This window comes from Poecilia formosa, unplaced genomic scaffold (genome assembly GCF_000485575.1).
Source record: "Poecilia formosa unplaced genomic scaffold, Poecilia_formosa-5.1.2 Scaffold31, whole genome shotgun sequence".
Taxonomy (NCBI): domain Eukaryota; kingdom Metazoa; phylum Chordata; class Actinopteri; order Cyprinodontiformes; family Poeciliidae; genus Poecilia; species Poecilia formosa.
Window position 1 is genome coordinate 3024198 of NW_006799970.1, and position 27816 is coordinate 3052013.

Consider the following 27816-nt stretch of genomic DNA (forward strand, 5'->3'; position numbering starts at 1 on the left):
TGAAAATCCACTTTAGAAAACTGTTTAAGTGTAGAAATGTAGTCTTTCATGTTGACGTCGGAAGAGAAGAGAAAACAAATATATCACTGTACTTTACTTATTTACTGTGTGGCTAGCTCCATGGCTAGCTCACTGTGTCTTACTCTGCAGTTGTGGAGTCACAATATCTGGGATCATGAGCGCCCCCTGCCATGAGGCAAGAGAACTGCTTGCCTCACCTCGAGTCTGTTCTCTGCCGTTCCTGATCGCTCCTCCGCACAAAAGACACGATACACACACAGTTGGTGACAAAAAACACTGTACATTATATACATAAGCTAACCTTACCTCCGATAGTTTCCACGCTATGGCTTTTCTAGTTTTTCTAGCTTTAGCAGGAAGTGAATCGTTGGAAGTCAAAATTAGAAATCAAAGAAGAAAGCGCCGATTTTCATTTAGAACAAGCACATGCTAGCAGCAGGCACGGCGGAGAAATGTTTTCCAACTCATACCCCCTCATCTTGGAAACCACACGAAGAAGTTCATATAATGCATCCAGATCATAGCCGCTGTATGTAAAGCTCGGCATGAACGAATCCATGGTTCGGCGTTGGAGTCGCAGGGCTGCGTCTTTAATAGCAGATTTATTGCAGGCCTCTGCTGAGTCCTTGTGGAAAACCGAGAGCGCCGGAGAAGTCATCGGCTGATAGCCCGGTGCTTAACTTCAGGTAAAAATACCACGACTTTGCAGTTTTGATATCAAAGTTGAATATCGGTAATTGCTTTTATTTAAAATAAATTGCGAAAACAATTATTTCATGCTGACTGCGGTTAAAAGCGGCAAAAGTGCAGCAGCCATCTTTCATTCAGTTGATAAGGAAAGAAAATGATTACCTATAAATATAAAAATATAAATAAAAAATATAAAAAGTGATAAGAGCGGTTTAGTTTGGTTTTGAAGCCTTTATCCTTTAACGGGCTAATTAGTAATGTTTTCACACTTTAAGCAGTGACAGCTGGGGTCACAAGTCTCTGACGGGGTAATTTTGTGGGTCGAAGGTCAAAAACTTTGGCAGCCACCCTTCTAAGTTACATCAGGTTGCTTTGGGGTTTCATGTTATATTACACGTCTTTGTTGGCCAACTGTTCCTCGGGGCGCTGACATTGCTCTCACATTTCATCTAGTTTTACACAATCTGTCCCACCGATCGTAAAATTTTAAAGCCTGATGAGCATGAAAAGCATATTTTTTCCCCGAGCCCCTTATAGGTCTCATTTGTTCTTGCCACGGTAACTTTCCACGACCATGCGTTAACGCTTGGACAATGTCTCCTATCTTGAAACTAAGCAGGATGCTGGCCCACGGCAGATTGAGATTTCACTGACTGAAAACAAATTAACTGCTAATCCCAGCAATTCACATATTTTTGACTAATTCAGATGGACATTTTTGGATCAGCTTCCCCAGCATAAAAAGAACAAAGGGTAATGTCTGAGATGTGGTGATACAGTTGGGTTTTCATGTACTTTTCGTGACGGACTGGATCAAATGTCTGGAAAGAAATGTGACTTAGCTTGTGTGCTAAGCTAAGCTATCAATCTTCTTTTCCGTTTAACAGGCAGATATGAAACATGTTATCCGTCTTCTCATGTAACGCTTGGCAAAAAAAACAACACATGAGCGTATTTCCCAGACTGTCAGACGATTCCTCTGACTAATACCAGAACTGTGTAAATGTGCTTTTGCGTCCATGTTTGGGTCTCTCAAGCAACACCGACCATGCAGCTCCGAGCAGCTGAAGTCTGCCATAATGGAGCCAGCGGTTTTATCAGGACAGCCTTAACTGATGAAGGTGACGTATTCTCTGGTTTTAGTTTGATGGGGGCTCTGGCCGCACTTCAGACACAACGACAACCCGATGGAGGAGAAGACGAAGTTTAGTCTGTTTTAACCGAGATTGTTTCTCTCACCTCTGCACATGCTAGCTGTGCAAAGGGGTTAATAAAAGTTGACAGTTTAAAAAAAAAAAAAGGTTATAAAATGACCTGAGAAAAGTTTACATAAAACACGACATGTCCCATGTTGTCATATTTTCTAAATAGAAACAAAGCTAAGTTTAAAAAGCTGTGGACGCTGTTGTTGCTCTTGGAGGCTTATGTAAAAATTCATTCAATTATCTGACAGCAGGACATTTCGAAAATAAATTTGCTTAACGGAAACGCAGCAATTGGGTGGGGGCGGAGGGGGGGAAAACAAAAACGCGTTTTTTGTTATAAAGTTTTGTCTGTAGCAAAATTAGTTTATTTTGTGTCACACGATTAACAACCGATGCTGCCACTGCGGAAGCCACGAAGAAGAAGACGACAGGAAGTAGTTGAATGATAATTTTTTAATGACTTATCGCGTGAACAAACTTAGTCACATGTGATTTGAGGCCACCGTAAAACATGGCTGAAAGTGGAGTAACAAGAGAGGAATAATGCCAAACAAAGCAGCAAAGCTAAACAGAATGATTTAAAAGAACAGAGTCAAGATGCCCAAGTGTCCTAGTTAAAGCCCTGGCCCTCTACCTTACTTAAATACCGTGGCAGAACCTTAAAAGAGCTGTGCATAAATCAATGCATATATAATAAAACGTAGCATGTTAAGTAAAATATCTGATAAAACAACACTGAGAGCTATTGGTACTAAACATAGTTCTGATTAGTGATAAATCATCAAATTAAATCTATTGTTTGTTTTTCCTACTATTGAGTCGATAACAATAGTAGGATAACATTAACTACTGAAATACTTTTATTTTGTGCTCAGTTACAAAAAAGTAAAGCAAAAAAAAAAACTGTTTCTCTCAGAACCTTTAAATAGCTTAAATAATCTGTTTTTATTAGCTGATTTTACCATCTGTGTTGCCTAAACAGGTAATTTATTAAATGAATGTTTCTGCGAGCATTTGCAGATATTTGCTGACATTTACAAACCTCAAACACTGTTTTAGAGAGTAATTGCTTTTTAAAAAATCATAGATAATCTTAAAATGTCTGACATTTAGCACCACAACTGTAGGAGTCTGATAGACGCTGTAATGATGTGGTGAGTCCAGCTGGTGGATGACTCAGGCACTAAATGCTTTTCATGGTGCTTTACAACCCCTCTTGCCTTGAAAAATAAAATAAAATAATAATAAAATCACGGTGCTTCTCGTCAGACACAGAGTAAAAGCAGGTCTCAGGCTGATTTCTTGCGGCTTTGCTGATGGAAACTGGGTGTTTTCTGAACGCCGCGGCCCGTCGCCGCTCCCGATGGCCCGGTTTGTGCCGCTGGGCATCTCTCGTTCTTCACGCGTCGCTCTCGGTGCGCAGCTTGTGCTAACACATGACGGCATGGAACACGTCGAGGGGGAAAATGTGTTTGTAATTTGCTCGCCCTCCTCCGCCTCCCGGCCCCCGTCGTTGCTGCACCTATCTGCACATGCGATCGTATTAACTCGTTGGGTATTTGCGCGCGCTCCCTGGGGGGGGCATGATGTTAAAGGAGTCGGAGCCAGGACCTCCCCGATGAGAGAGAGGAGCGATCTTTGGTTTTATGAATATGCTCAGGGAAAGTATTAGGAAGTTTAATGCTGCGTGCGCGAGCGAGCTGGTTTCCAGCTAAAATGTGGCTGAAACGCTCGACGTTCCAGCTGCTTTAATTTGGCGGGTCAGCAGCTGGGAAGCATCTCATTCAGGAGGAAATCTGCTGGATGGATTATCTCCGACGCCAGCTTTATTATTATGTTCTATTCAAAAGTACCTTTGAGTTCTTTTTTTTTTTGGATGGGGGTGTGGAGTTGTTCTCATTTCGCTCTTTTGGCCTTGGTTTTCCTCCCCACTGCCATCCTCCTTTATCTTCCGCGCTCTGTGCTGCTTTCCACTTATCCGACTTCCTGCATCCTTTAGATCTCGCTCTCCTCGGAGCAAAGCGATAAAACAGAACCAAATCCCACATGTGCTGCTCCGGGCCTCAACCTGCAGCCCGAGGATGTGACTGACGTCTCTGTTACATCCCTGCTTGTACTCCAGTACGGGTCAGAGGATGACCTCTGACCCGCCAGGCGCTCCCTCTCCCGGTCTGATCTGCCTGATGGATGGCGCTCTGTCCGTGCTTGTTCTGGGACTTTTCACTTCTTTCTTCATTTGTCAGTAAGTCTTCCTTCCTCCTGCTGATAGATTTCCTTCCAGCTGACAGTCTGTCTGTCTGCAGATGCACACATCTGTTTGTCAAGTAATTATTGTGTGTCCAAAATGGTGCCGTCAATCCACTGATCCCTGCGGGAGCGCTGTGATTAATAACGGTTAACTTTTAAGGAAATGTTTCTCTGTCTCAATCCAAACATGTTGGTTTTTCCAGGTTTCAATATTCAGGAAAGGTTTAAAAGAAGTGGTTTTGTTTCCAACGTTAATTCAGAAATGTTAACTATAAACTGGTTGTTATTTTTGGTGGAAGGATAATTCATTGTTAAATACAAACATCTTGGTTTCATCCAAACATCCATCACGGTGTCTTTTTAAAGGGCCAGTATTAGGTAAGATCAACTGTTTTTAGCTTTACATCATGTTATAATGTTATTCCCTCGTCAAAGACATACCTGGAGTGTTGCCTTGAGAAACCCTTTAATCTCCGTGGCAACCATTCAGCTGTGCAGAACACCTGGGTGGACTTAGCCCCGCCTTTGAGACGCAGCTCCTCCTCTGAGCTGCAGCTTACCTTAGACAAAGTCAAAACATCAACCAGCCCCTCAACTTTTACTAAACCAAAATTACCTTTAAACTTTCATTAATATCTTCAAAGCCAAAGCAGCACAAACACTTTTTTTTTTGCTGCACAAACGTAGTCGAGTCGATTCATACCAATTTTGTCTGAATTGAAGAAGGTGGAGAGGCTGGTTGGCCTTTCTTAACCTCTGGAAACATTTCTTAATATCTTTAAAACGATAACGGCACAAATGAAAATCTTTGCTGCACAAATGTTTGACACCAATTTTGTCTTATATGAAGAAAGTGGGGGGCCAACTTCATTCAGGTATTCAGCTCCCAAGCTTCTGAGCTTCTGCCTCGCGATTTCCCCGCTCAGCTCTTGCAGACTAGCCAGCAGCAATTAGCAAACACCTGGTGGAACTGCACATCTGCTTATGAGCTACTTCCCAGTTAAAAACGTTGTTAAAGGGTTGTTAGAGGAACCATGCTGTGATGACTTCCTGAAGGTGGAGTTTCAGAAAGAGCAGGAGTTTTTAAAGAGACAGAGGAACAATTCAAGCTGTTAAATTACAAAGTCAAATTTCTTTTTTTGTCATATTTGCTATATATGTTTTTTTTTTTATAACAACTGAAGTTAACATAGTTACGTATTGTGCTATAAAATAGCACTATGTGCCTGAAAAACACATAATACTGCCCCTTTAAAGTGAAATTTGCCATTGAGCACAAAAGATCGACTCTCCTCACTCATCTTTTCAGTCGTTTTAGCAACTCTGCAAAGTTGATTGCAGTACAAAACCATATGACACGCTGCTGTGAACTGGGTAACCCCACAAGAGAGACGCTGTTAAATTAAAGTAAGTAATGTGATTAAACTGCATTATGTAATATTAGTTTTAGATTATTCACATACGTTAGCTTTGACACCCCAAGTCCAAAAACATAATTGTTTCTGTGTGAATTAGCTGATTGCTGGTAAATAACATCCATGCTGATGCTTTGGTTTATTCAAAAAAAAAAAAAATCTGCTAAACAAAAACCAGGCGAAGGTAATGTCACTTTCAACGATTTGTAGGAGAGGACTGGAGAATTTTGACGGTTCCCAGCGGAGGCCTCGGAGAGGGGACTTGGTGTCAGGACAACGCTTCCTCGTGTCAGAAAAACAAACGGATGAAATCGGTGAGCGAAAAGGAGGATAAGGGAGAATGATGGAAGCAGAGATGAAGGAGGTGGGGATGAGGAAAAGTAGAGATGGACTTAGTGGATTAATATCCTGTTTGCTTAGACACAAACCAGCAGTTTTGCACAGCATTCTTGTCCCAGCATTTGTTCTCTTTTCATCCACTAAGTCTCATTTTTATCTATATTTTTTCTCTTTTCTTTTACCAAACATCTCAGAGGAACTATAGAAAATATTCTCTTTCCCAGCTTCTCTCAGCTGGTTCACGCAGTAGCACCTCATGGTATGACACTGGCTGCACCAACACAGTCAAACAATCTCCAAACTGTGATTGATGCGCTGATAAAAATTCAGCTCCAGATCAGCGGCGAGTCGTATTGACTGGGAGCGATACAGGATGATGGAATAAGTGGACCAAGAGTAGGAGAAGAGCACAAAAACGGTTTAGAAACGAGTGAGAAGGACCCGTCTCTGTTATGATGTTTTCATTCAGTCAGATAGCTACGTTCTGATCCCTTTTTCAAATCATTTCGGTTTTGTTACGGCGCAGCCAAGCATTCAATCTCAACTGGCAGAAAGTGAAAAGAAAATGACACAAATGCTAAATAGTAGCAGTGACTCCATTAGTTTCTTTTGCTTTGACACAGTAAAATACAGTATCGCTGAGTCAGGAGTATTTTCCATAAGAAGAAGACAAACTGAGGCATATTTACTGGCTGAAATAGCTATTATGTCAATGATTATGTCCTGGAAAGAGACCCAACTAAATGGTAATACACCAGCTAAAGAGTACTTTACATTTAAAGACGTACAAGGAGAATATAGTCACGGTAGCAAAAGTTTTATTGATAACTTTGTCTAGGAAAGAGACACAGTTAAACACAGAAGCGCTGAACCTGAAGTACTTTTAAGAAAGACGAAGGGGAAACATAATTAGTTATTTTTAGTGCCTCTGTGCAGGTAACAAAATTACATTGACAACAAAAAAACAGCAGAATCTACATATTTAATTGCATTGAGGGTTCCAGCTGGGAATGAGACGCCGCTAAATACAAAAGCACCGACTCCGGAGCGTGAAGAAAAACAAAGGGAACGTCCATAAATGACGGCAGCAATAACCCTGTCATCTACACCTTTTCACAAAAGCAGCACAATTGGACGCAGATACACTTGAATATTTTTTTTATGGCAAGAAACAGAAAGATGGACACATAGTTAGTGGTTGTAGTAACACCATCGATGGATTCCTAAAGGAAAGAGATAAAGATAAAATAAGGACTGCTTTGTGTGGGAAGAAGAACAAAAACGAGTGAACAAAGTTCATAGCTTCAACAAGAGCTTTCTACTGGTTCTGTTAAATAACGTCGACCCTAACGGTGGGAGAGGTGCAGTGGGTGTCTGTGTCTTGTGAACTTTTTGGCGAAGACAAGCTTGTTCTTCATTCAGTGAGGTTACTCGCGTCTGTAGAGCATCCAGGAATTCTACTCAGGTAAGAGTGAAAAGAGTTGTAAAAATACTTCTGAAAGTAAATTTGTTTCCAAAACGTTAGTCAGGTAAATGTAAGTTTGAGTTTGATGCGTTTATGAACGTGCTGCTGTCATGGAGTGAAGGTTGATTTTTTTTTTTTTTTCCATCACGTCTTCCACAGAGAAGGATGTAAACTCAGTGACAGCAACGACCACAGACAACTATAACGACACAAACAGAGAAAACAGAGGAAAGTGGTCACTGGCGTTTTAAGAATCTGTGTTTTACCATTTTGTTTTGTCGTTTGTTGTTCTGGCTTTTCAAACGCTCAGATTATGGAAAGATCTGTGGCCTGGCAGCTTCCATGATGGTGAAAGACACTAAATATCCTCCCTGTGCACGACCAGACATCTCGGTTTTTAAAAATAAAACCCCCGTTCCTCCCTCCCTTCCTCTCCTCGTTCGGCCACCCGCCACAGTCAAAGTAGGTGTTGTGATTTACCGAGTGAGAGTTTGTGGCTGTGTGTGTGTGTGTGTGTGTGTGTGTGTGTGTGTGTGTGTGTGTGTGTGTGTGTGTGTGTGTGTGCGTGCGCGCGCGCGCGCCCGTGCGTGTGCCAGCTGTTCTGCATGCCAGCAATAGCTGACCACTTGTCAGCCAGGCCAGACACACAGCGGGCTTTCTGGGCCTCGGCCAGCTCTGCAAGGCTTGTGCACACGCGCACACACACACACAAACACACACCAACTTGGAGCTCATTTGTGTTTTTATCCTGGTGATGTGACAGCAGCTGTCGGGATGCTACGGGAAGATGTTTGACTACATCATCTTGTAAACGACAGAGGGGAATGTCTGGGTGGGTTTCGATGTGAAGCGTGGTTCGCTCGGTGGTTGGGGATGTCTGAGGATTCGTCTGTGGCTGCGCTCAAGTGCAAAACAGCAAAGAGGGAGAGCGGGAACACTTTTGATCGCCTTCCAGGACCGATGTAGCAAACATATCTGTCTTGGCAGACTGCGTCCTGCTCCAGAAAGCCCCGCGCTGTCTCGTCCTGTAAATCACACGCTAATGGTGGAGATGGCTCCTAAATCTGCGGTTCTCAGACGCAGGACGTGTCCTGATTCTGATCTATGATTAAATAAAGCTTATCTCACGAGTGTTTTTGCAACGAGAGATTTTCATCCAGGCACTCAGCCTGCTCCTCGTCTCCCTCCGAATTCATTCCCACACTCTCCGGTTAAGCTAATTGTTAGCTTCCCTGCCATCATTTTAGTGGGTGTGATCCACTTAATCTGATGTATTATACACTCGTTTGACTTTTTGTTATTATTAATGGCATTTTATGTCATCTCACTGTGCTTTATTATTTCAACCAGCAAAGTTGAAATAATAAAGTACTTGATTTAAAAAAAAAAAAAATGTCTCTGCATCATTTCAAGGACTCTACAGTTCTGGAGATCAGACAAGACGTAACATGTGAATATTAGGAAAAACTGCAAAGACACCCACATTCCTGAATCCCATCGGAGCAGAAAAGGCTTTTCTGTTTTCTTCTGTTTGTTTGGTTTCCCTCTAAAAACAACATAATTGTGATTCGTTCCCATGGGCTCTGCACATCCAAGAATAATAATCCTGTCTGATGCTCCAGTGGTGTAATTATGGATCCAAGCAGACTCTATAGCTGCGCTGTTGTTCTAAACAGCTGAAGCACAGAGGAAGTTTGGTTTTCTAAACCATACGTGATTGAATGCCAACTTTTGAAACTCCTGCCCAACATCTCTGCAGACCGTACGCTGCAGTTCTGCTCCACTTCGCGCCACTGGGGGAAGTACTTCTGGTGTTTTCCCACCGTGTGTCTTTATGGCTTGAACAGACATGGATGGTTTGACAAAAGATGCAGACGGGTGAAGCTGGGTCGTTGAACAGCTGCTGCTTTCTTCCATGCTTCAGGAAAATTCACATCGAGTCAGAGATCCGGCAAGTCCTAAATTGGATGAAGATGCAGTATATTATTCTTTGTTTCTTATATATTTGTTGAAACTGTTGCAATTTCGTGACAGTTTGTTATGAGGCACATAATCTGTGAAAAGATTGATCTCCTCCCAGAGCTACTATCGCCATCTGAAGAAACATACTGCTCCCAACCAAAAACAATCAATCAGAGTCGGGGGGAGGATCTTAGCGCTCTCAATCAATCTCATGTGTATGCTGCTCAGTGTGCTAAAGGCAGAGAGAAACAGCTTACCGTTACAGGAAGGCTGTTTTTCTGACGTCACCGGTGGCCATGCTAGCTAGACTTAGCCTTCATGACAGGCTGCAGAGAGCAAGGCGTAGAAGGGTATAGGAGGTTGAGCAGCGCCACACAAGATTGTGATTGACAGCGCTAAGACTTCCCTCCTGCCTCTGATTGTTTGTTTCTAGTTCGCAGTAGAAGGAGGCGGAGAAGCTCAATATCTGTTGACAGTTTCAACAAATATGTAAAAAAAAAAAAAAATTATAAAAGTCACATACTGCAACATTAAAGGGTTTTTTAGAGTTTAACAAAAAGTTACCATCATTTAGTTCTCATTTAAATTAAAAGAGAACGTGAATATATATATATATATATATATAAAAGCAAATAAAGATAAATGATGTGCTTTTGATTTGTTCTTGGAAATGCATAGTTCTGTGTCTGTCTGTCTCCAATCATCAGGACAAGCATCCATGTATGCACCAATACCTGATGACAGCTTCAACTAGTTTCAACTCGCAAAACAAGCAAGACCCTTAAATTACAATCCCAACTTGGAAATCCACAGGATAATATCTGAAAACATGCTTAGGTGTGATGGCCTCTGTCAGCTTCCGTATTTCTCTGCTGGACATCGGCGTCCTTCCTGTCTTGATCCTCCCCATTCGCTCTGCGTCTCACACTCCACAGCCGATATTTGGCGTTTAATAAACCGAACTTATTTAATCTCCACCGCTGATCGAAATCTTAAAATAGGGGGAAACGATGAAGTGTTTGCATTTCCTGCAGATGGATCTCATCCAGGCCAATCAAGACGGACGCCTGCTGCTACAGATCCTTCTCTTCCACTGCTTTACTCAGAAAACATCTGCAGTGGGATCTTATCCTGCCAGTAGCAGTGGAAGCCATCAAGCATGTCCAGATATTTGTGTTTTTTTTTAATTTGTTTTTTTGTTGTTGTTGTTGTTGGGCAGGGAAACCGTTCTTCTCCTTTTCAGCGTTGTATGTTTGGTACACCAGTGGAAAGTCCAAACAGGCACGTTTCTTCAGCAGATGTCGTCCTTTGGTTACTGAGCTGGCAGATGGCGTGCGTCTTCACATACAGCGCTGAAATGTGCTTGGGCTCCACCACTGGACTTTTAGTTCCAACAAACCCAAGGACCTCTGGGAAATTTTAAGATAACTCCCTGAAAGTGTCCAATCTTGGCAGCCCCGAGGGAATTGCGAGAGGCCTTGTTTTTGTGCAGCTCAGCAAATCCTGCAACATTCAGAGACTTTATGCCAAACACAAGATTAGTGTGATTTAATGTCAAAGAGGGGAAAACGAGTCTTTTTGTGCAGCGGATGTAAATATCAAATGTGTGTAAGAAATTATCGATGTTGCCTGAAGCGTGTGCTTAATGCAACAAGTATTTATGGACTTCAGCGCTTCATGGAGGCTGGTTCAACAAAAAAGGATTTTTTCTTTATTCGCATCATCGAAAATGTACGACAGAGAATTACAGCCACAGTGAGAAAAAAATAAAATAAACCAATACTCATCGTAAAAATGAGATTTGATGTGATCTCACCAGGTCGACCTTTTCAGATTTCCTCGCTGCCCTCCTTCTTTCTCCCTAAACCAGTGGAAGTATTATAGCTGTTCCTCATATCGTGCACAAATGTGTGCGCAAATGTGTGCACGATCTGCACACATTTGTGTCTTAAACACACGTCCAGCAGCGGTTTGCAACTCAAAGCCACAGATGTCAGCCTCGTGATTTTTTTTTAGAACAAAAGCTAACAACCAAAGTCTTTCGCATGCACAATCTGGAAAGCAGAAATATGGAACGTGAACTAAAAGTCTACATCCAACCATTTATCACAGGATTTGTAGCCAGCACCGCTTGTAGTTTGGCTCCAGACGAAATGTCAGCACATCATCACAGACGAGGTTTCACAGTGAGTCACAGATTGATGCCGCATTACGGCGAGCCCGTCGGAGGGCGGAGGCTTCCTCTGGGCTCGTGATGAATTGCGGCAGAGGAGATGCGTGTATATCATCTTATCAAGTCCTCAAATTATGTGTGCATGTTTAGCGTCCTGCGATAGGCGCAACAGAAACCTCAGCTGAGATCCTGCGGGGGCCACATTTTATCATCGGATGTTGCTCGGTGTTTGGTTTGAGAGATCTGGGTGGGGGGGGTAAGTGTTTTAGACCAAACTGTTTGATTGTGGCTTCGCTCCGGGATGAAGATTAAACAAGCTGACGCAAAGCATCGAGACGCCACATCCTCTGCAGGCTAAATATACGCAGCCTTGACGAATGGCCCGTGCCGCTTCGAGTTTTCCATATTTTGCCAAACACAACCACAAAACTCGGATGTGTTTTATGCGACGCTCAAACACAAAGTCGCGTTTGGTAGTAAAGTGAAACTTAATGGGGTTGTTTACGATGGAGATCCAAACGTGTGGCGGGAGTTTGCGCTCGGCCTCCTGGAGTCAGTAGGTTGTTGGAACCAACTTTTCACTGCAGGTACAGATGCAGGTCCGACTGCAAAAACACAAAGTGTTACCAAGTTGTTGTTTTTTTTATCTAGTTGCAAACATCTTGGTACACTTGAAATAAGACAAAACTGACTTATGAGTAGCTTTTCAGCCAGATATAAGAGTTTGTTTTTAGTAAATAACTTCTTAATATTGTTAAAAATGTTCTTGTTCTATAGGCAGATTATTTCTCTTATAACATGGGAAAAATGTCTTATGAGTAAAATGATCTGCCAGTGGAACCAGTACTGTTTCCAGTACATCTCGCCCTAAAAGCTAAAAATGATCTTAATTTAGGGTCGGTGTTAGATAAAATTTACTTTTTTGAGTTTTTAATCATGTTTTAATGTTATTCCCTGATCGAACACATAACTGGAGTGTTACTTTGATCCTTTCATGCATGTTTGAGAAGTCCTTTCATCTCCCATGGCAACCATTCAGGGCTGCCGAAACGCTTGCATATGAATTACTTCTCAGTCCAACGCACCTCATGAGCACTGCTGTGATGCTTGGAAAGAGCTTCTTAAAGAAACAGAGGCCCAATTTCAAGGCGTCAGATTATGACGTCAAATTTATTTAAGAGAACAAGAGAAGAAAACAAAGTCAGAAAAATCAAGAGTCGTGATAGTATGACTTTATTCTTCACATATTTCAATTTTATTCTTGTAGCATCATGACTCTATCCTACAACTTTATTCTGATAACATTGTAACTATTCTCTAACTGAAGCTGATATAGGTACTTCACTGTGCTATAAAATGACAGCATGTTCCTGGAAAATGCATAATACCGACCCTTTAACAGAAATAAGGACCTTTAAAACATCAGCATGTGTGTAATTATTATCTAAAATGTGTTTCACTGAGTGAATTGACTTACTGAAAGGTTACCTCCATCCATCTTCCTAGTGCCTGCTGATGAAAAAATCATTCCACCTCCCCGCATCGTGGTACGATGCTTCAAAATGTACAGTGTTGGTTTTCTACCACAGTTATGGTAGCATTGTTGCATAACCCAACCCTTAAACTTCTCTCTTCTTCTCTATTTGTATTTTTAAACATGATCTTAAGGCAAATATTTCCATTTTATTTATGGGGATCAAAGTCAGCAGGGCTGACTAGAAATGCTGATTTGAAACATCAAATCCCAACGAAACACATTTAAGTTTGTAGTTGCATCATATCGAAATACGAAACTGTTTCCAGGGTAAAATGATACTTTTGCAGGTGTCCATGTGGTCGCAGACCCAAACGCTGACCGGGTCTCGTTTTAGCGGCGCAGGACGCTCGGCGGCCGGCCGGCTGACCCGACCCGCCTGCAGCGGTCCGAGGCCGAGCTGTTTGGGTCGTTTCTGTTGTTGCTTCAGTTATTTATGAGCGCCAGTTGTTCTGCCTCTTGCTTGCTCCTGCAGTGACCACAGTGTGGGTGGGTCCCATCTGTGGATCTGACAGCTGACATTCCACACGTCTTACGAGCCGTGGACAGTGGGGGGAGATTTTTAAAGAAATGTTTGGCTCATTTCAAGGAAATTGGGCTATTTTGTGTTTTAGATTACAGCCAGCGGCTCAAAACTGCTGCAGGGCCAGAAATGCGTGTGCGGTTGAGCGGCGGTTGACCTGGATTCAGTGACCGAAGTGACCAGAGCCAGAAAACACTCAGAAGAAAACAAAAAGGAAATGTTTGTGGCAGGCGTCCACGACACGATAAATAAAAAATGTTTTGCAGGATGAAACCTTTTATAGAAACTGAACAAGCCTCTCTGAGCTTGACGTAGAATCGCCTAAATAAATCCTGCTAAATATAAAAAATCTAACAATTTTCTCTGTCCGTTTTATTTATACCTCTGAGTCTTCATACAAATTTTGCACAAAATAAAACTCACAAAACATTTAAAACTATTTTCAATTTATCAGCTGGTTTTGTACAAATACAATCTCACTTTACACATATTTTTAGCATTTTTTTTTAAACCAACCAAAAATGCTGTTTGGTGCTTCATGCCACATATCTATTACAATTTGGCTGCACTGACGTCTGTTGCCAGTAAATGTCTGAAAACTGCACCTTTTATTACCTAGAATCCCAGACGGTCTGTTGATAAGTTAGGTGTTGCATTTCAAAGCTAACATTTCCCAACGTTTATCCAGAGAGAGATAGAGAAGGAAACTGAATAAGTAACCTAGAGAAAAAAAAAACCCAGCCTGGCACAAAACGAACAAAATGAAAATAATATACCCATTACACCTTAAAATGAACTTTTTATAACAAGACGTGCTGCTAGATTATTGTTGGATGGTTGTCCAAAAAAAAAAGAAAAAGTTCTCATGTGTCATCTTGGATGTGGAATATTTTTTTTCTAAAACTAAAAGGAGACTTTTTTCCATGATGCGAGATGAAACATTTTTATTCTCACATCTACATTACCAGCTGTCAGTTCTGCTGCAGTTTTTCCAAAAGGATAAAGTCGTGTTGAGTGGCCCGCCATAACGGCTGTCACTGCAGGAGGGACAGACAGAAAGCAAACAAACTCGTGGCTCTCTAGAACATCTGTCCATGAGAGCGGATACAATAATGACATGACTTGAAGGTTCCTGAGGTTTGGCCGCACGACTATTGTTCTTGTGTAACTTGGCTTTGTTTGCACCGTGACATAATGACATGCAGTTGATGCTGCCAGGGATGAAAGAGACAAGACGCAGCTGGAGGAGATTTAAACTCGTCTGTGTGCCTTTTTTTCTTGCCTTCTTGCAGAATGCATGAACTGCACCAGCTTCAACGACATGAGCAGCAGAATAAACGCCGTCGAATCAAAGGTAAGGATCAAAATTGTTTAAAAGAAAATAAATAAAAAAAATTGCAATCAGGCCGACTTCTGTTTTCACTCCAGATCAAACTGTTGGAGAAGGGTCGATCATTTCCTGAGGTCAGATTACCAGACGGCTCAACAGGAAATGAGGTGGACACGCGTCGAGCCACTCCGCCGCCGTACCTGCCACCAGGTGTCAGCACATCTCAGAGAGACAAGCATATAAGTGCAGACGTTTAAGAACTGTCTGGAAATGTTTAGCTTCAGCATTTATTTATTGAACGTCACCGTTTCCAATCAAACCTTTTCCACATTTTTTTCAAGCAATGAAATGTCTTCGGAGCTTACACTCCTCATGGATTGATCTACTAAAAACGTCTAAAATATATATTTTTTTTATTAAAACATTGCAAAAGCATGAAATGTTACCAAGTATTTTTGGTCCAGTTTCTAATGTAAATATCTTCGTAGTATACCTGAACCTTTCCAGCAAGATATAGGAGCTTCTTTTAAGTAAATAATTATCAATATTGATAAAAAGATATTTTCCCCGTGTTACAAGTGAAATCATCTGCTAGTAGAATTGGTACTTTTTCATCTATATTAAGGGATATTTTACTTAAAACAAGCTCTTATTTGTTGCTTAAAAGTTCCTTCCAGGTTAAGTTTTGTCTCATTTGAAGTGTACTTAAATATTTACACCAGAAACTGGATCAAAAATATTTGGTAAGATTTTGTGTTTTTGCAGTGAAGAAAAGCCTGCAGGTCTGTAGGACTTTGTTTTTGTTGTTTTTTAAAATAATCTTTATTGGATGAGACAGTCAGGTAGAGTTTCCACTTTGCACTTCAGGAAATGACTCTATGTTGTAATTATTTCCCTACTTTAAAAAAAAACAACAACAAAAAAACAACTTAATCAATAAACAGGAAAAAAAATATTTATAACTGGCAATATCTACAACATTAAAGGAGTGAATTTAAATATGTTGTTGTTGACATAATTTATTGAAAGATGGCGTGAAGTCTCAGCAGAGTTTAGCAAATTAAACACATTTACGTTTGTGATGGTGATCCCTGTAAGCTGCAGTTATTTCAGTGTGAGCCTCTTAGATTCATTTTACTTCCTCTTCATCGTGTGTGGTGAACTGCTGTGTCACGTCATATTTACACCCCAGGGAAACAAATTAATTAGTTTGAATTTCCCTAAGAATCTGATCTGTTGAAAAATAAGATCCGCTTCCATGTAATTTAAGTTAAATATTTAGGTCACAAGTAATTAATTGTGTCGCCAGTGATTTTTACTAAAAATATGCTTATGCAAGGCATAGAAAATGTTTTTCAGTTTGCATTTTTTTCCTACTGCAGTAAAATATTTTTGTTCAAGGCTTTGTTTAAGGGCTTTAGTGGTAAAATAAAAATTAATTTCAGATTTCTTATTATGATCAGATTGCAACAGTGAAATAAAACATTTCAGTGATGAACTGAAATTATTTTCTCAATTTCAGCTTCGTAGCATAAACACATTTGTTCTCACTATTTAAAGACATCCAGCAGAAAGAACGTCTGTGAGGTTTCTGAATTTATTTCATTCCAAGTGTATTTATTTTTTAAATTTGTCCTCATTCCTCAGTGCCAGGAGCCAGAGGGCCCCCAGGACCGGCTGGACCTCCGGGGCCGGCTGGACTACCGGGGACTCCAGGTCCTCCTGGAAGAACCGGGGATCGAGGAGCTCCCGGTAAAATAAATCCTCATACCTGCTCAGTGTTTGGGGAGCTTTTCTTCCGTTTTGTTTCACTGGACTGTTTCTTTATGCTCAGGGCAAAAGGGGGACAGAGGTTATCCAGGAGAGAGTGGCCGCCCCGGGCCTCCAGGTCTTCCTGGACCTCCAGGTCCATCCGGGTCAGGTTCTTTTCCTCTACCCATTCGGGGAGACGTTTTCCATGTAGGTAAGATGACCACGTTTTTAAAATGTAACCCAAAGAGATCGAGAGCCTTGCTCAAATATGCCCTGGTTGATTCAGATACAGGCAGACAGAATTAATTCAATCCGACCGTTTGGACCTGACGTTTAAAAACCATCCTGGGCGATAAGATCACAGCAGCCTGCTGCCGTTCATAAAAACGTACAGAGTGGGCTGTCACAGCGCTGTGGGCTGTCACAGCGCTGTGGGCTGTCACAGCGCTGTGGGAGCACCGTTTGTAAAGCAAAGCCCCTGCTGAGTTGAAACATGTGGCAGATATGAGATCAGAAAAACTCACAACTCGGTGTCGGCGACACTAAACACTTTAACCCAAACACACGGCCAAGAATTATGTTCAAACTTTACAAGGGAATACATCTTCTAAAAACATACATTTAAAAAGAAATAAACACAAAATAAATGAACAGAATTATTTAAAAAATGTTTTAGCTGTTTTAGGTCTGACAAGCCTACGTAACCCCCTAATGTAGGGCGACACGTTCACCTGACAGAACCTGAGTGGAAATGACCAGAATAAATGACCCAGCACAGAGGAAACCCAGAAGTATGATCCCAAACTCACCAACAGAGAGAATAAAACCAACTGTAACCTGAAAACTTCTCATCTTTATTACAGCCTCTCAGTTAAAGGGACAGTATTATGTAGTTGACCTTTTTTGAGCTTCATATCGTGTTATAATGTTATTTCCTGATCAAAACATACCAGGAGTTTTTCAGAAATCCTTTAATCTCCCATGGCAACCATTCAGCGGTGCAGCATCACATGGTCTAACTTTGTGCTGCCTTTTCCACGTGGCTCCTCCCTCTGCTCTCCCCCACTCATCTCCTCCAGACTAGCGGCAGCAGCAGCAGTTATCACGTCTGCTGAGCTCACCATAGGAACCGCCTCTCAGTGAAACGCTGGTAAGAATGTCGTTAAGGGCTTTACGGACAAAAGGTCGTTGTGATGACCTGTTGAAAAGAACAGGAGCTTCTTAAAGAGACGGAGGCCCAATTTGAAAAAATAAATCAGATTTCTTTTAAGTCGTATTTGGTATGTAGAGCATTTTTAAAACAACTGAAGGTTAAACTTAACTACAGTTTTAAATGACCAGATTGCAGAGTGTGATCTCTTGAGAGACGAGAGATCTCCAAGTAAAAGCTCGATATGTTCGGTGGGTGGTCCTTCAGGGCGGATCGCTTTCACACCGCTAAGCAGGTACAGGAGTCCCAGGACGCCTCTGCCGAGAGCCGTCCTCACTGCGTTCTCCTGCTGTCGGCGCCGTCTGCGTTGTGCTCAGATTAGCACGGACGGGAGTGAGGAGCGCCGGGCCTGAGCCGGGTCTGATGGCTCAACGCCGACCCCAGAGCTGCTGCGAAAAACCGTCAGCTGGTTGGGTGGTCACAAACAACCGATGCCAAAATTACAAGCAGGACCTTTTCACGGTTCACGGTCAGCCATGTGCCTCATTTCTCCTCATGCGTTAGCAGAAATCGCTTCGTCACACAGGACGTGAGTTCTGGTCCGAATGGACTCGTGCTGGAGGTGGTGCAGGAAACACAAGCGTTTATCAAGTTTCTTTTTACTGAAGAGAGAATAAAAGCATTCAAGCCCTTGGTGGTCTTTTCCAACGGTCTCATTTATTAGGATTACCACGGTAATCTAATGAACACAAAGTAGTGGATAACCATACATGGTTTTCAAAGATTTTTTACAACTAAAACTGTGAGAAATACTTTGTAAAACATTTTGCTGCACAAACAGCTGCATGATGTTTGGATACAGATTGTCTCCACCAACTTGAAACGTCTGCGCTAGATTCCCAAAAATACCTGAAACTCAGTCAGAGAGGATGAGGAGCATCGGTGAGCATCTATGTCCAAGTCTTGCCTCAGATTCTCAATTTGATTTATTTATGTTCAGTTTAGGGCGGTCAGGTTTTCTGTGTGATTTCCATGACATGTTCAAAGTTTAGGACTTTGTTTTTACTAGCCAAACACGCTTCAACCTTCTCCACAACTTTCACCCTGACCTGTCTGCTGTCTGCCTCCTCCGTCTTCAGCAAGCCATTTGTTCGCCAACGCTCTCCGACAAACCTCCGAGGCCTTTAATCTCAGTGAGACTGAGATTAGATTACACTGGGTTGAACTCTGTTTACCTCTGTTTAAGTGGAAAATCTGCAATAAAGTCTGTCTGTCTATCTAAAGGCAATTTTATTGTGTGTTATTGGAGTAGGGGGGATTTAATACAAGGCATCACCGAATCAGACTTTTAAGAAAACTGCGGTCGCACACATAAAAACAAAAGAATAGATTGAAGTTTGTAGCGTGACAGAATGTGAGAATGTTAAAGGAGCCTCCATCGTTTTGCAAGATGCTGTAGTTTTATTGCTTCTGTGTGTCGTTGCTGTTGTTGTTGCCTCCACACACTGGGGCTTTAATGAGAGAAGCCACCAACAGTGAAGCCGAAGCATAAATCACAAGATTAGCTGTGGCTGCTTTGAAAAGATGAAGACCGAACGTGTCGCCGCATTGTGTCTCATAGAAACCGGGCTTGTTGCTTGTTTTCTCCGCTATAACTATAACGTGGCGTCTCGGCTTTGTCTCCGTCTGTCACGTCAAAGTAATTATTCCTTTTGATCTAAAAAGAAAACCAAAAGAGCCCCTGAACGCATCATTTTTCTAAACGTCCAGTACTAGAGTGTTGCCACAGGGAGGCAGCAGGAGTCTGTGTAATAATCATTACCTCGAGGCCTGCTGGCTCTGATTAGGCTTTTTTTTTTTTTGGTGTGCCTGCCTCTCTGAGTCCGGGACCGTGTCTGCGGGTCTGCAGCTATGAACATTTGGGTCTGTGGGACCGTGTAAGTGAAGGCAGAGGAGTGGAAGGGGGAGGGGGCAACTGGCTGTAAATCAGGTCTAATTTGTTAGCTGTCAGCACAACAATCTGCGTTTGGGGTGGGTGGGAGTCGGGGGTGGAGGGGTTGGAGGACTGACCACGGCTCGGAGCCAAGAGCAGGCCTGGCTTTGAACATGGGAGGAGATGTTCTGCCACTCATGTGGAGTTTCTCTGGGAGGCGGCCAGACTGGAGGAGACTGTAGCATTAGAAAATTAGTTCCAGAGGGAAATCTGCTCCTTCTAGACCCCTTTTTTTTTTTTTTCCCGTGGACTGCAGCCATAATGTAACAGGGCTGTCTCAACATGGGGGAGAGAGACTGACACTGAGCATATGCTCAAGTGGTGAGGAAGTGTGAGGTGGTTTCAGACTGAATTTATTCCCACAAACGGGCTTCGAAAGACCCGACTTGCTGTAACCAAGACGGGACTTCTACGTCCGGCGGGTTTTGTCAAAAGTTTGATCACATTTCCTGCACCGTGAAACGAGACGTCGTTCGGATCGCTCAGCTGTTCCCCCGACGTCACTGGAACTTCATCCAGCTCCATCCGAGCTTCGGACGTCTACGGCCAAACTTAAATCTACAGGAACATTCATTTCAGAGGAACACTTTAAATGCAAGCTAAGAATATGTGTTTTATGTATTTGTACAGGATTTCCCACAGTGTATTATAAGCCTGGTGGGCCACCAGGCTGTACTTGCCCCCCACCACCCCACCAAAACCACCAGGCTAGGCATTTTGTTTATTTTAAATAGGTTTTTTTAAATACACAGTAGAGACGGACACCAGTTGCGCCATCCCTCTCTCAAATTATGATGCTCGCTCATGCGCCTCTGAATTTTTGTAACTTTTAACATTTATCAGCACAGAAACGCAGCTGATGGACCAGGCTTAGCAGGCTTTCTGGAGGAAATGCTGATGCATACTAAAGCACTTTGAGCTGCCTTGTTGCTGAAAATGTGCTATATAAATAAAATTACCTTTACCTTTATGTTGACAGGCATTCAATGTTATCTACATATTTCTTACGTATCTTACATGTGATGCATGTCAGTGTCAGGCTGGTTCAGTTGGTAGCACCTCTCCTTTGCAGCAACAAGATCCCGGCCCGGGATGTTTGCATGTTTTCCTTGTTTGTGTGGATTCTTCCCAGGTATTCTGGCTTCCTCCAGTGGGTAAACATGACTATTAGGTTTACTGGTCTCTCTAAAGTTGGAGTGGATGGTTGTGTGTGTGTGTGTCTCTGCGTGCAGCCCTGGAAGTAATTATCTCCCTCTTGAGCTTTCCCACATTCTGTCATGATAAAACCACTGACTTAAATGTGATTGGCCAGCTCAAAATAGCACACAATCAGGAAGTGGAAGGAACATCAAACATAGTTTTTAACATGTTTTACATGTAAACATGTGAAAAGTGTGGTGTGAATTTACAGTCGGCCCTTTTTACTCTGATCCCTCTAAATATAATCCAGTCCAGCCAGCCGCTTTCAGAAGTTACCAAGTTCCTAAATAACATTTTTTTTAAATGTTCACCTTCCTACAATAATCCCTACAATAAACCAAAAGTAATTTTAATTTTTTTAAAAAAGAAAGAAAATCACCACCTTTTACTTTCCAAAAGATGTTTTAGGAAGAAAAAAAAAACATTTTTGGCAAAAAAAAAAAAGACTTAGGGCCACCATTACTTTAGAAAGATGATGACTTCTAAAATAACCTCATGATGAATCCAGAGAGTCACTGTTGTTACAAAGAAAACCAGAAGAAGTCGTGTTTGTTTCCTGCATGTTGATGCAAATCATGAAGCAGACACAGGATGAATGAGTTAGGACCATCATTTTGACCTTTATGCAAAACACCATGTGCAGCAGAAACACTAGACATGACCCTGAACACACCAGTGCATCATGTTGGTGGCAGCGCCGTACCGTGGGAAAACGTTTCTAACAGCAAGCTGCTCAGAGTCAATGGAGAGGAATACAATCTAGTCTCAGAGACTGAACAAGGCTCGAGACTGAACTTGGACTCTCAACACACAGCCGGAGCAAGAAGGGAATGGTTTAAATTAGAAACATTAATGTGTGTGACAGGTCCAGTCAAAGTCCAGGACCACATCCACTTAAGAATCTGTGATAAGACTTGAATATTTTTGTGCATAGAGTGACTTAGTTCACTCTGACTGGGCTTGTTTTCCAAAAAGAACAATCAAATTAAATTTCAGTCTAGATTTACAAAACTGATGAAGATATTTGCCAAAGACCGACAGCCGAAACCGCAGCTGAAGCATGTGAATTGCAGACTTCGAGGGCCAGTTCTCTGCAAAACAAAGTGTCGGGGAGCTGATAGATAGTTACCAGGCTGCTTTGTGGGTTGCTGCTCTAAATTTACCCTTTATTATGTTCTGTTTGACTTGAACTCTATAACTGGGTGTTGGTTCGGTACAGAAATTACAGTCATTTGTTTTGTGGTCTTTGCAGTCAGATAGCCACACCTTTTCTGGCATTGTGGGGGGAATTCACCATGAAAGAACGAGTCGCATGTTCCACTTTCACCACCGCTCTGTTCTGCCTGAGAGTACGAGTTGGATGAACTCGTGCTAGTTTGGTTGAGTAGGCAATAAAGAAGCACCTGCAATTCAAAGACTTCTTCTCCATTCATCATTCGCTGGTCTTGAATCCAAGTTCGCAACATTATATATATTAAAAAAAAAAAAAGCTTAAAAGTGTGTGTCAAGTTTCTGCCATGTGTGTGTATCCAATAAATATCCAAATAAAGACATAGTAGGGGTGAAATGTGGTTGCAAAGTGACAAAATGTGCAAAGATTCATATGAGTGGGGAAGGACTCTTTAGCCAGATTCTGTATTAAAATGGATAAATTACCAGTTTATCATACAAACCAAACTAAGACTAATGCAGGGTCTGTTCTTTATGGGTCACTTCTCTTTGCATGATGCGATTAAAAACAAGTCAGCAATGCGTCTGAACTGCTATTAAGAAGACGTTGCGGCACAGCTGTGTCAAAATGTTTCTCATGAATTAACTTTATCTCTGCATTTCAACGCAGGGAATAAATAAAACTGAATCTTGAATCACTCTTCCACATGCATTAGCCTTTTAAGAACAGACACATGTTTATTTTATCGCATAATGCACTTTGGTGGCCAGACTGTATTAATAATCCTGCTGAATAAGTTATAACTTCTCATATTCTACATTATATCGTTTGGGATACATCTAACCTGCTCCGTCGTTGCCATTTGTACTCATTAAAGCTGCAGGGAGAGTATGGAAAAGTGTAAAAAAAAATAATAATAATAATTACCAATATTGAACAATTATAATTAGACGACAGCATTTTAGCATTTGTTTTGGTTTTGTTTGTACAGCCTTTCGGTCTTTGAGCTTCGGTAACCCAGAGACAGAGGAATTATGGGTATTTTTTTTTGTCTGCTGCGTCGTGGGCGGACTCCTCTCAGTAATGAACCCGACGCTGATTCATGGCAGCATTTATTTAAGAAGCTGTTTATCTCTGTGTAATTTCCTCTGGAGATTTATGATCATTTCATTTCAGTTCAAACCATTTGACTCACGAGGGACATAATTAAACCTTCCGCGTCGCACGGTCATGAAAACATTGGGGCTGCTTCCTAGCAGCACGGTTAAAATGTTGTGGCTGACGCTCATGTTTCCCCTCAGAGGAGGACCTGAACCGTCCGGGTCTCGCTGCGCCTCGGATCGAAGTCGGCCCTCCCGGTCCCACTGGTCCCCTCGGCCCCCCGGGTAGGAACACGAGCCGCTTCCTGTATGCATGTTGGAGGAAAAGCTGCACATTGTGGCCTCGATACATTATGCATGTGTATCATATCATGTCCTGTAGCTGGCTGAGTGTGTCATTACGAACACGTAGCGTCAAGACTGCAGGATTTACCCAGAAAAATAAGGCGGTGTTGAAGTCGTGACACTGTATCGTAGCAGAATATGTTTATTGTTTTTCTGTGAATGTTTATGAATTATACACCGCAGGCTGTATGAATCCTTAAATCAGGACATGTTGCAGCCTCAAGAGGTTTATTCCGTTTATTTTAGTTCGCGCCAAATACTCCAGTTTGAGCTGAATTAATTTTGCCTGGATTAAAAAAAAAAAAAAAAATCAGTAGCAATATATATTACGATAGACAAATCGAAAAGATCCGATCCAGAACCGCACAGCATTCTGGGAGATGTAGGCAGAGGAAAAGACGGTAGCTGCTCAATTTCCAGCTAAGCAAGGTGGGCGGTATTAACTAACTCGCTCATTCTTTGGTCACCTAGCAACTCTCAGTCTTTGGTTACCTAGCAACAACCTACTGAGTAAAGGAAAGGTCACGTCGCCAGTTTGGCAGCATTTCAGGTGTCCAAAACAAAAAAATGAATAATTGTCAATATTGACCGATATGAAAGGTTTATATCAATCCGTCTTTTCATTCTCAGATTAAATAACACACAGAACATCTGGAAGCAGCTGATCATTTAACATCAACTGTTTTAAAAGTTGCCTAAGAAAGCAATCCAGTCAAGCATGTGGAGGGAAAGAGTCAAACAAGGAAGACTGAACCAGGAATACTCTCTATGGGAATACAAAAACCAAGAGTTTGACAAGATTCTTGCATATTTCCCAAACGGCGTCAGCATTTAGTAATGTTTAATGGTGTTTGTGTGTGTGTGGGACTGCAGGTTCCCCTGGAGAACGAGGACCCGCAGGGACACCTGGTCTCCCAGGACGGGACGTAAGTCTTTCTCACTTAGTCATAATTGGTCGTCTCAGACGGCACCGCTAATGCCCACGCCTGTGTTTGTGTGAATCCAGGGTAGGGAGGGTGTTCCAGGCAGACATGGCAGTCCCGGCCCGAAAGGAGATCCAGGGGAAAGGGTAAAAATGACCCTCATTATTGGATTATCGGGCTGTCTGAACGTATTTGGTGCTTATTAATAACGTGAGCGCTCTTTAGTTTTGTAAATGACCCCGTCATGCATCGGTGGACACATTAAAGGAGAACAAGCTTTTCTTCAAAGACTCTCTCCAACCCATGACTAATCCTCCTCTCTCCTCCGCGTCCAGGCCGCACTAATCAGGGCCGCCATGTTTGATCTGGAGTCAGGTCTCCAGTGGGTCCTCCGCCTCTAAAGCTGATCTCTTTCCAATGCGTGTGTGATCTGAGATTGGTGAAGAGGTGGATTACCTCCCCTCTTTAGGGTTTAGAAATATTGGTAACTAATGTTATTCCTCCTCTAGGGGGCGCCAGGTGCCAAAGGAGAGCAGGGCCTACCTGTAAGTTTAGTCAGTGTGATGCTTAAACCTCACACATCCGAACATCCTGAAGGTGATGACCTTCATTTCTTTCCCCTCTCAGGGAACACCGGGGCCAAAAGGAGAGCCAGGAGTGAGCTTGAACGAGGTAAGAGGCATTGCAGGGCAGATTTTTTACTTTTATTGTTTTGAAAACAAATCCTATTAAAGGGGATGGTGTCGTTCAGGGTGAAGCCGTGCAGCAGCTCCGAGAGGCCCTGAAGATCCTGGCCGAGCGGGTTCTGATCCTGGAGCACATGATTGGGATTCACGGTGAGGAGAAGCCGAACTTCACCAGAACCTCAAGGGTACTTCAGTAATGTTTAGAGGTTATTTTCCTGTAAAATGGATGCAACTTCCCAAGGAACAAGAGATTACTTAGGAACTTTCTGGGTCGATTCAGAAGTCTTAATGGATCTTAGTGGTTTTACTTTTGCAGAACCTAAAGGTTACCTTCCTGCAGCTGAAAGGTTGCTTTCCGAAACTTACCTGGTTCTTTGTGGTGGATAAAAATTACTTTACAGACTTCAGCAAGATACTTCTGGAGCTTAACAGGGAAATTAAAAAAAAAAAATACTCAGAGGAACTCACTGTTTACTTTCCCAAAACGTACCATGAAGATCAGGTACTTTCATTGAACTTTTAATTACTTTAATGGTTACTTTCTCAATACTTACCAGTGTCTTTGCTTGAACTTTCACTGAGCTTTTTGGGTTCTTTCTTTGAACTTCTCTGCTACTTTCCTGTAGCTATGGTGATTCTCATAGAAAAGAGAGGTTACTTTTAGAGATACACCAAACACGTTTATTGAACTTTGATGCAACATACAGGTTGCTGTCCAAGAACCTTGGACACCAGCTACGACCCTACAGACACCGGGTGGCTGTAGGAAAATAGTTGGAAGCAAATACTCGACCCAAACATTCGCACCGCGTCCACCTGCTACGAAAATCTCAAACTGTTCCTCTGAAGCAGAGGAGGGACGCGTCCTTGCTGACTGTTTGTTTTTCTGTCTGCTGTTTGTTGCTTTGTGCAGAGAACTCTGAAGGATCTGGATTCAGCAGCGTTTTAGACCCGCTGGGTTTCTCCAGCCTGAAGACAAAGCGTCGCCAAGCCGGTCAAGCCCTCCATCAGCCCACGGGCGTCAACGGGCAGCAGAAACGGGTCCCTCTTTAACGTTATTGCATCATTTTGCATTTGTGTGAATAATTGTACGGGGAATATCAGCTTTTTTTTTTTTTTATAACTGGACATACGTAGCTGTTCTTTGTATCTGTATTTGCCAGATTTATAGTTGTTTTTCTTCGACATGAATAAGTCCTGCTATTAAAAGTTCTTTGTAGAAGAGAGATGTTGAACATCGCCTCTCCACCAAATGATTTATTGTCCTTTATCACCCGGCCGCTGCTGCTGCCTTACACAGACGTATGTCATAAATTACGGTGGAGGTTCTGGCATCCTTCCTTCATCAGATAAGTTAGATAAGTACATTTATCTCTTTTCCTGAGGCTTAGGTTGCAGGCCTTTGCATTCTTCAACAAAGTGAAAAAAAACACAAGTTTGTACCGATCTAAAAATCTTTGATTTCCATCGTCTCTTTTGCGTTTTAGTTTGTATTAATGCTGTCAGGGGGAAAGGCTTCCAAGAACACCAGCGTGACATAAACCGGAGCAAACATCTGGAAGTCAGAGGAAAGAGATCCCGAATCTGGGGCCAAACCCCCCCTCGCTCGGCCCCCGATGCACCTGGAAGCTGATGGAGCTGCAAACTTGACAGGGTTACATCGACTTGTTTAATAAACTGCCTCCGAGATCTCCGTTTAAACCGACGTGATTTATTGCGCGATGTGTCTCCCGAGTGACCAAGATGGAGGTTTCTGAGTGAAACCCCCCACCGCGTCTGGAGCGATCCTTGCTTCCTCCATTACAGAGTTCATACAGGGAGGGAGAGAATCCTTCTGGGAGGGGAAACGCGCTTTCCTCTGCCGGGAGTCGAGGAGAGGATCGATTCGCCTCTCGCCCGTTTGCTAAATACAAAACATTTCGCCGGAGTCGAGTGGGAGCCGTGGATCTGTTGCCGATGACGACAACGTTGAAAGCCGACCAAAACATGCAAACTATAAACAGATGAGTGCGAAAATTGTTTCCGTCAGAGTCCAATTCAGAGTTTGGTATTTTAGTTATTTGTAACTCTTAAGTTTTTACTGCTCTATAAAACGAGAACTACATAACAATAAAATAAATCAAAGCCCCTCTAACAACAGACACGCTTTTTATTGGCCACTATCAGCTGTTTATAGACCTCAAAGTGTTCAAATGAAACTCAGAAGGGCAGAAATAACGGCTTTGGGTTATTCTACCCTCGCATTAGAGATGCGAGTCGAGCTGCTTTCCTGGAATAGGTAAACAGATGGTTCAGAAATGACTCCTTTACCTGTTCTGGAAAGAAAATCAATTTGCAGTGAGTTTATAAAACAGTGAAGAAGGCCTTGCCCTTGGGTAAAGGCATTAGCTTATTATTGTTTTATTATTATTCTTAGGATCTGACACGAGTCAAGAATAATTGTGTATTGATTTTGATCCGTGTATTCCTACTTGTGAATAAGGCTGCCTTCCAGAAATTGCTGTAAGACTTATAATAAATTAATATTCTTCATGTTTGCTTATCATGAATGTTTTTATTTATTTTTTTCTAAAATAACCTAATACAATTTTC

At 42.2% G+C, this 27816-nt stretch overlaps 1 protein-coding gene across 1 annotated transcript in view; it reads left to right on the forward strand.

Moving 5' to 3' along the window:
• col26a1 (collagen, type XXVI, alpha 1) overlaps positions 1-27761 on the forward strand; it is a 34409-nt gene extending 6648 nt beyond the window's left edge. The window contains exons 4-14 of the mRNA XM_007549511.2: positions 14867-14928; positions 15003-15114; positions 16552-16656; positions 16739-16867; positions 23472-23555; positions 24489-24541; positions 24622-24684; positions 25048-25083; positions 25166-25210; positions 25290-25374; positions 26138-27761. Coding sequence (XP_007549573.1) covers positions 14867-14928; positions 15003-15114; positions 16552-16656; positions 16739-16867; positions 23472-23555; positions 24489-24541; positions 24622-24684; positions 25048-25083; positions 25166-25210; positions 25290-25374; positions 26138-26277 — 914 coding nt within the window. The 3' untranslated portion in view covers positions 26278-27761. The remainder of the gene's footprint in view (positions 1-14866; positions 14929-15002; positions 15115-16551; positions 16657-16738; positions 16868-23471; positions 23556-24488; positions 24542-24621; positions 24685-25047; positions 25084-25165; positions 25211-25289; positions 25375-26137) is intronic.
• The last annotated feature ends 55 nt before the right edge of the window (positions 27762-27816 follow it).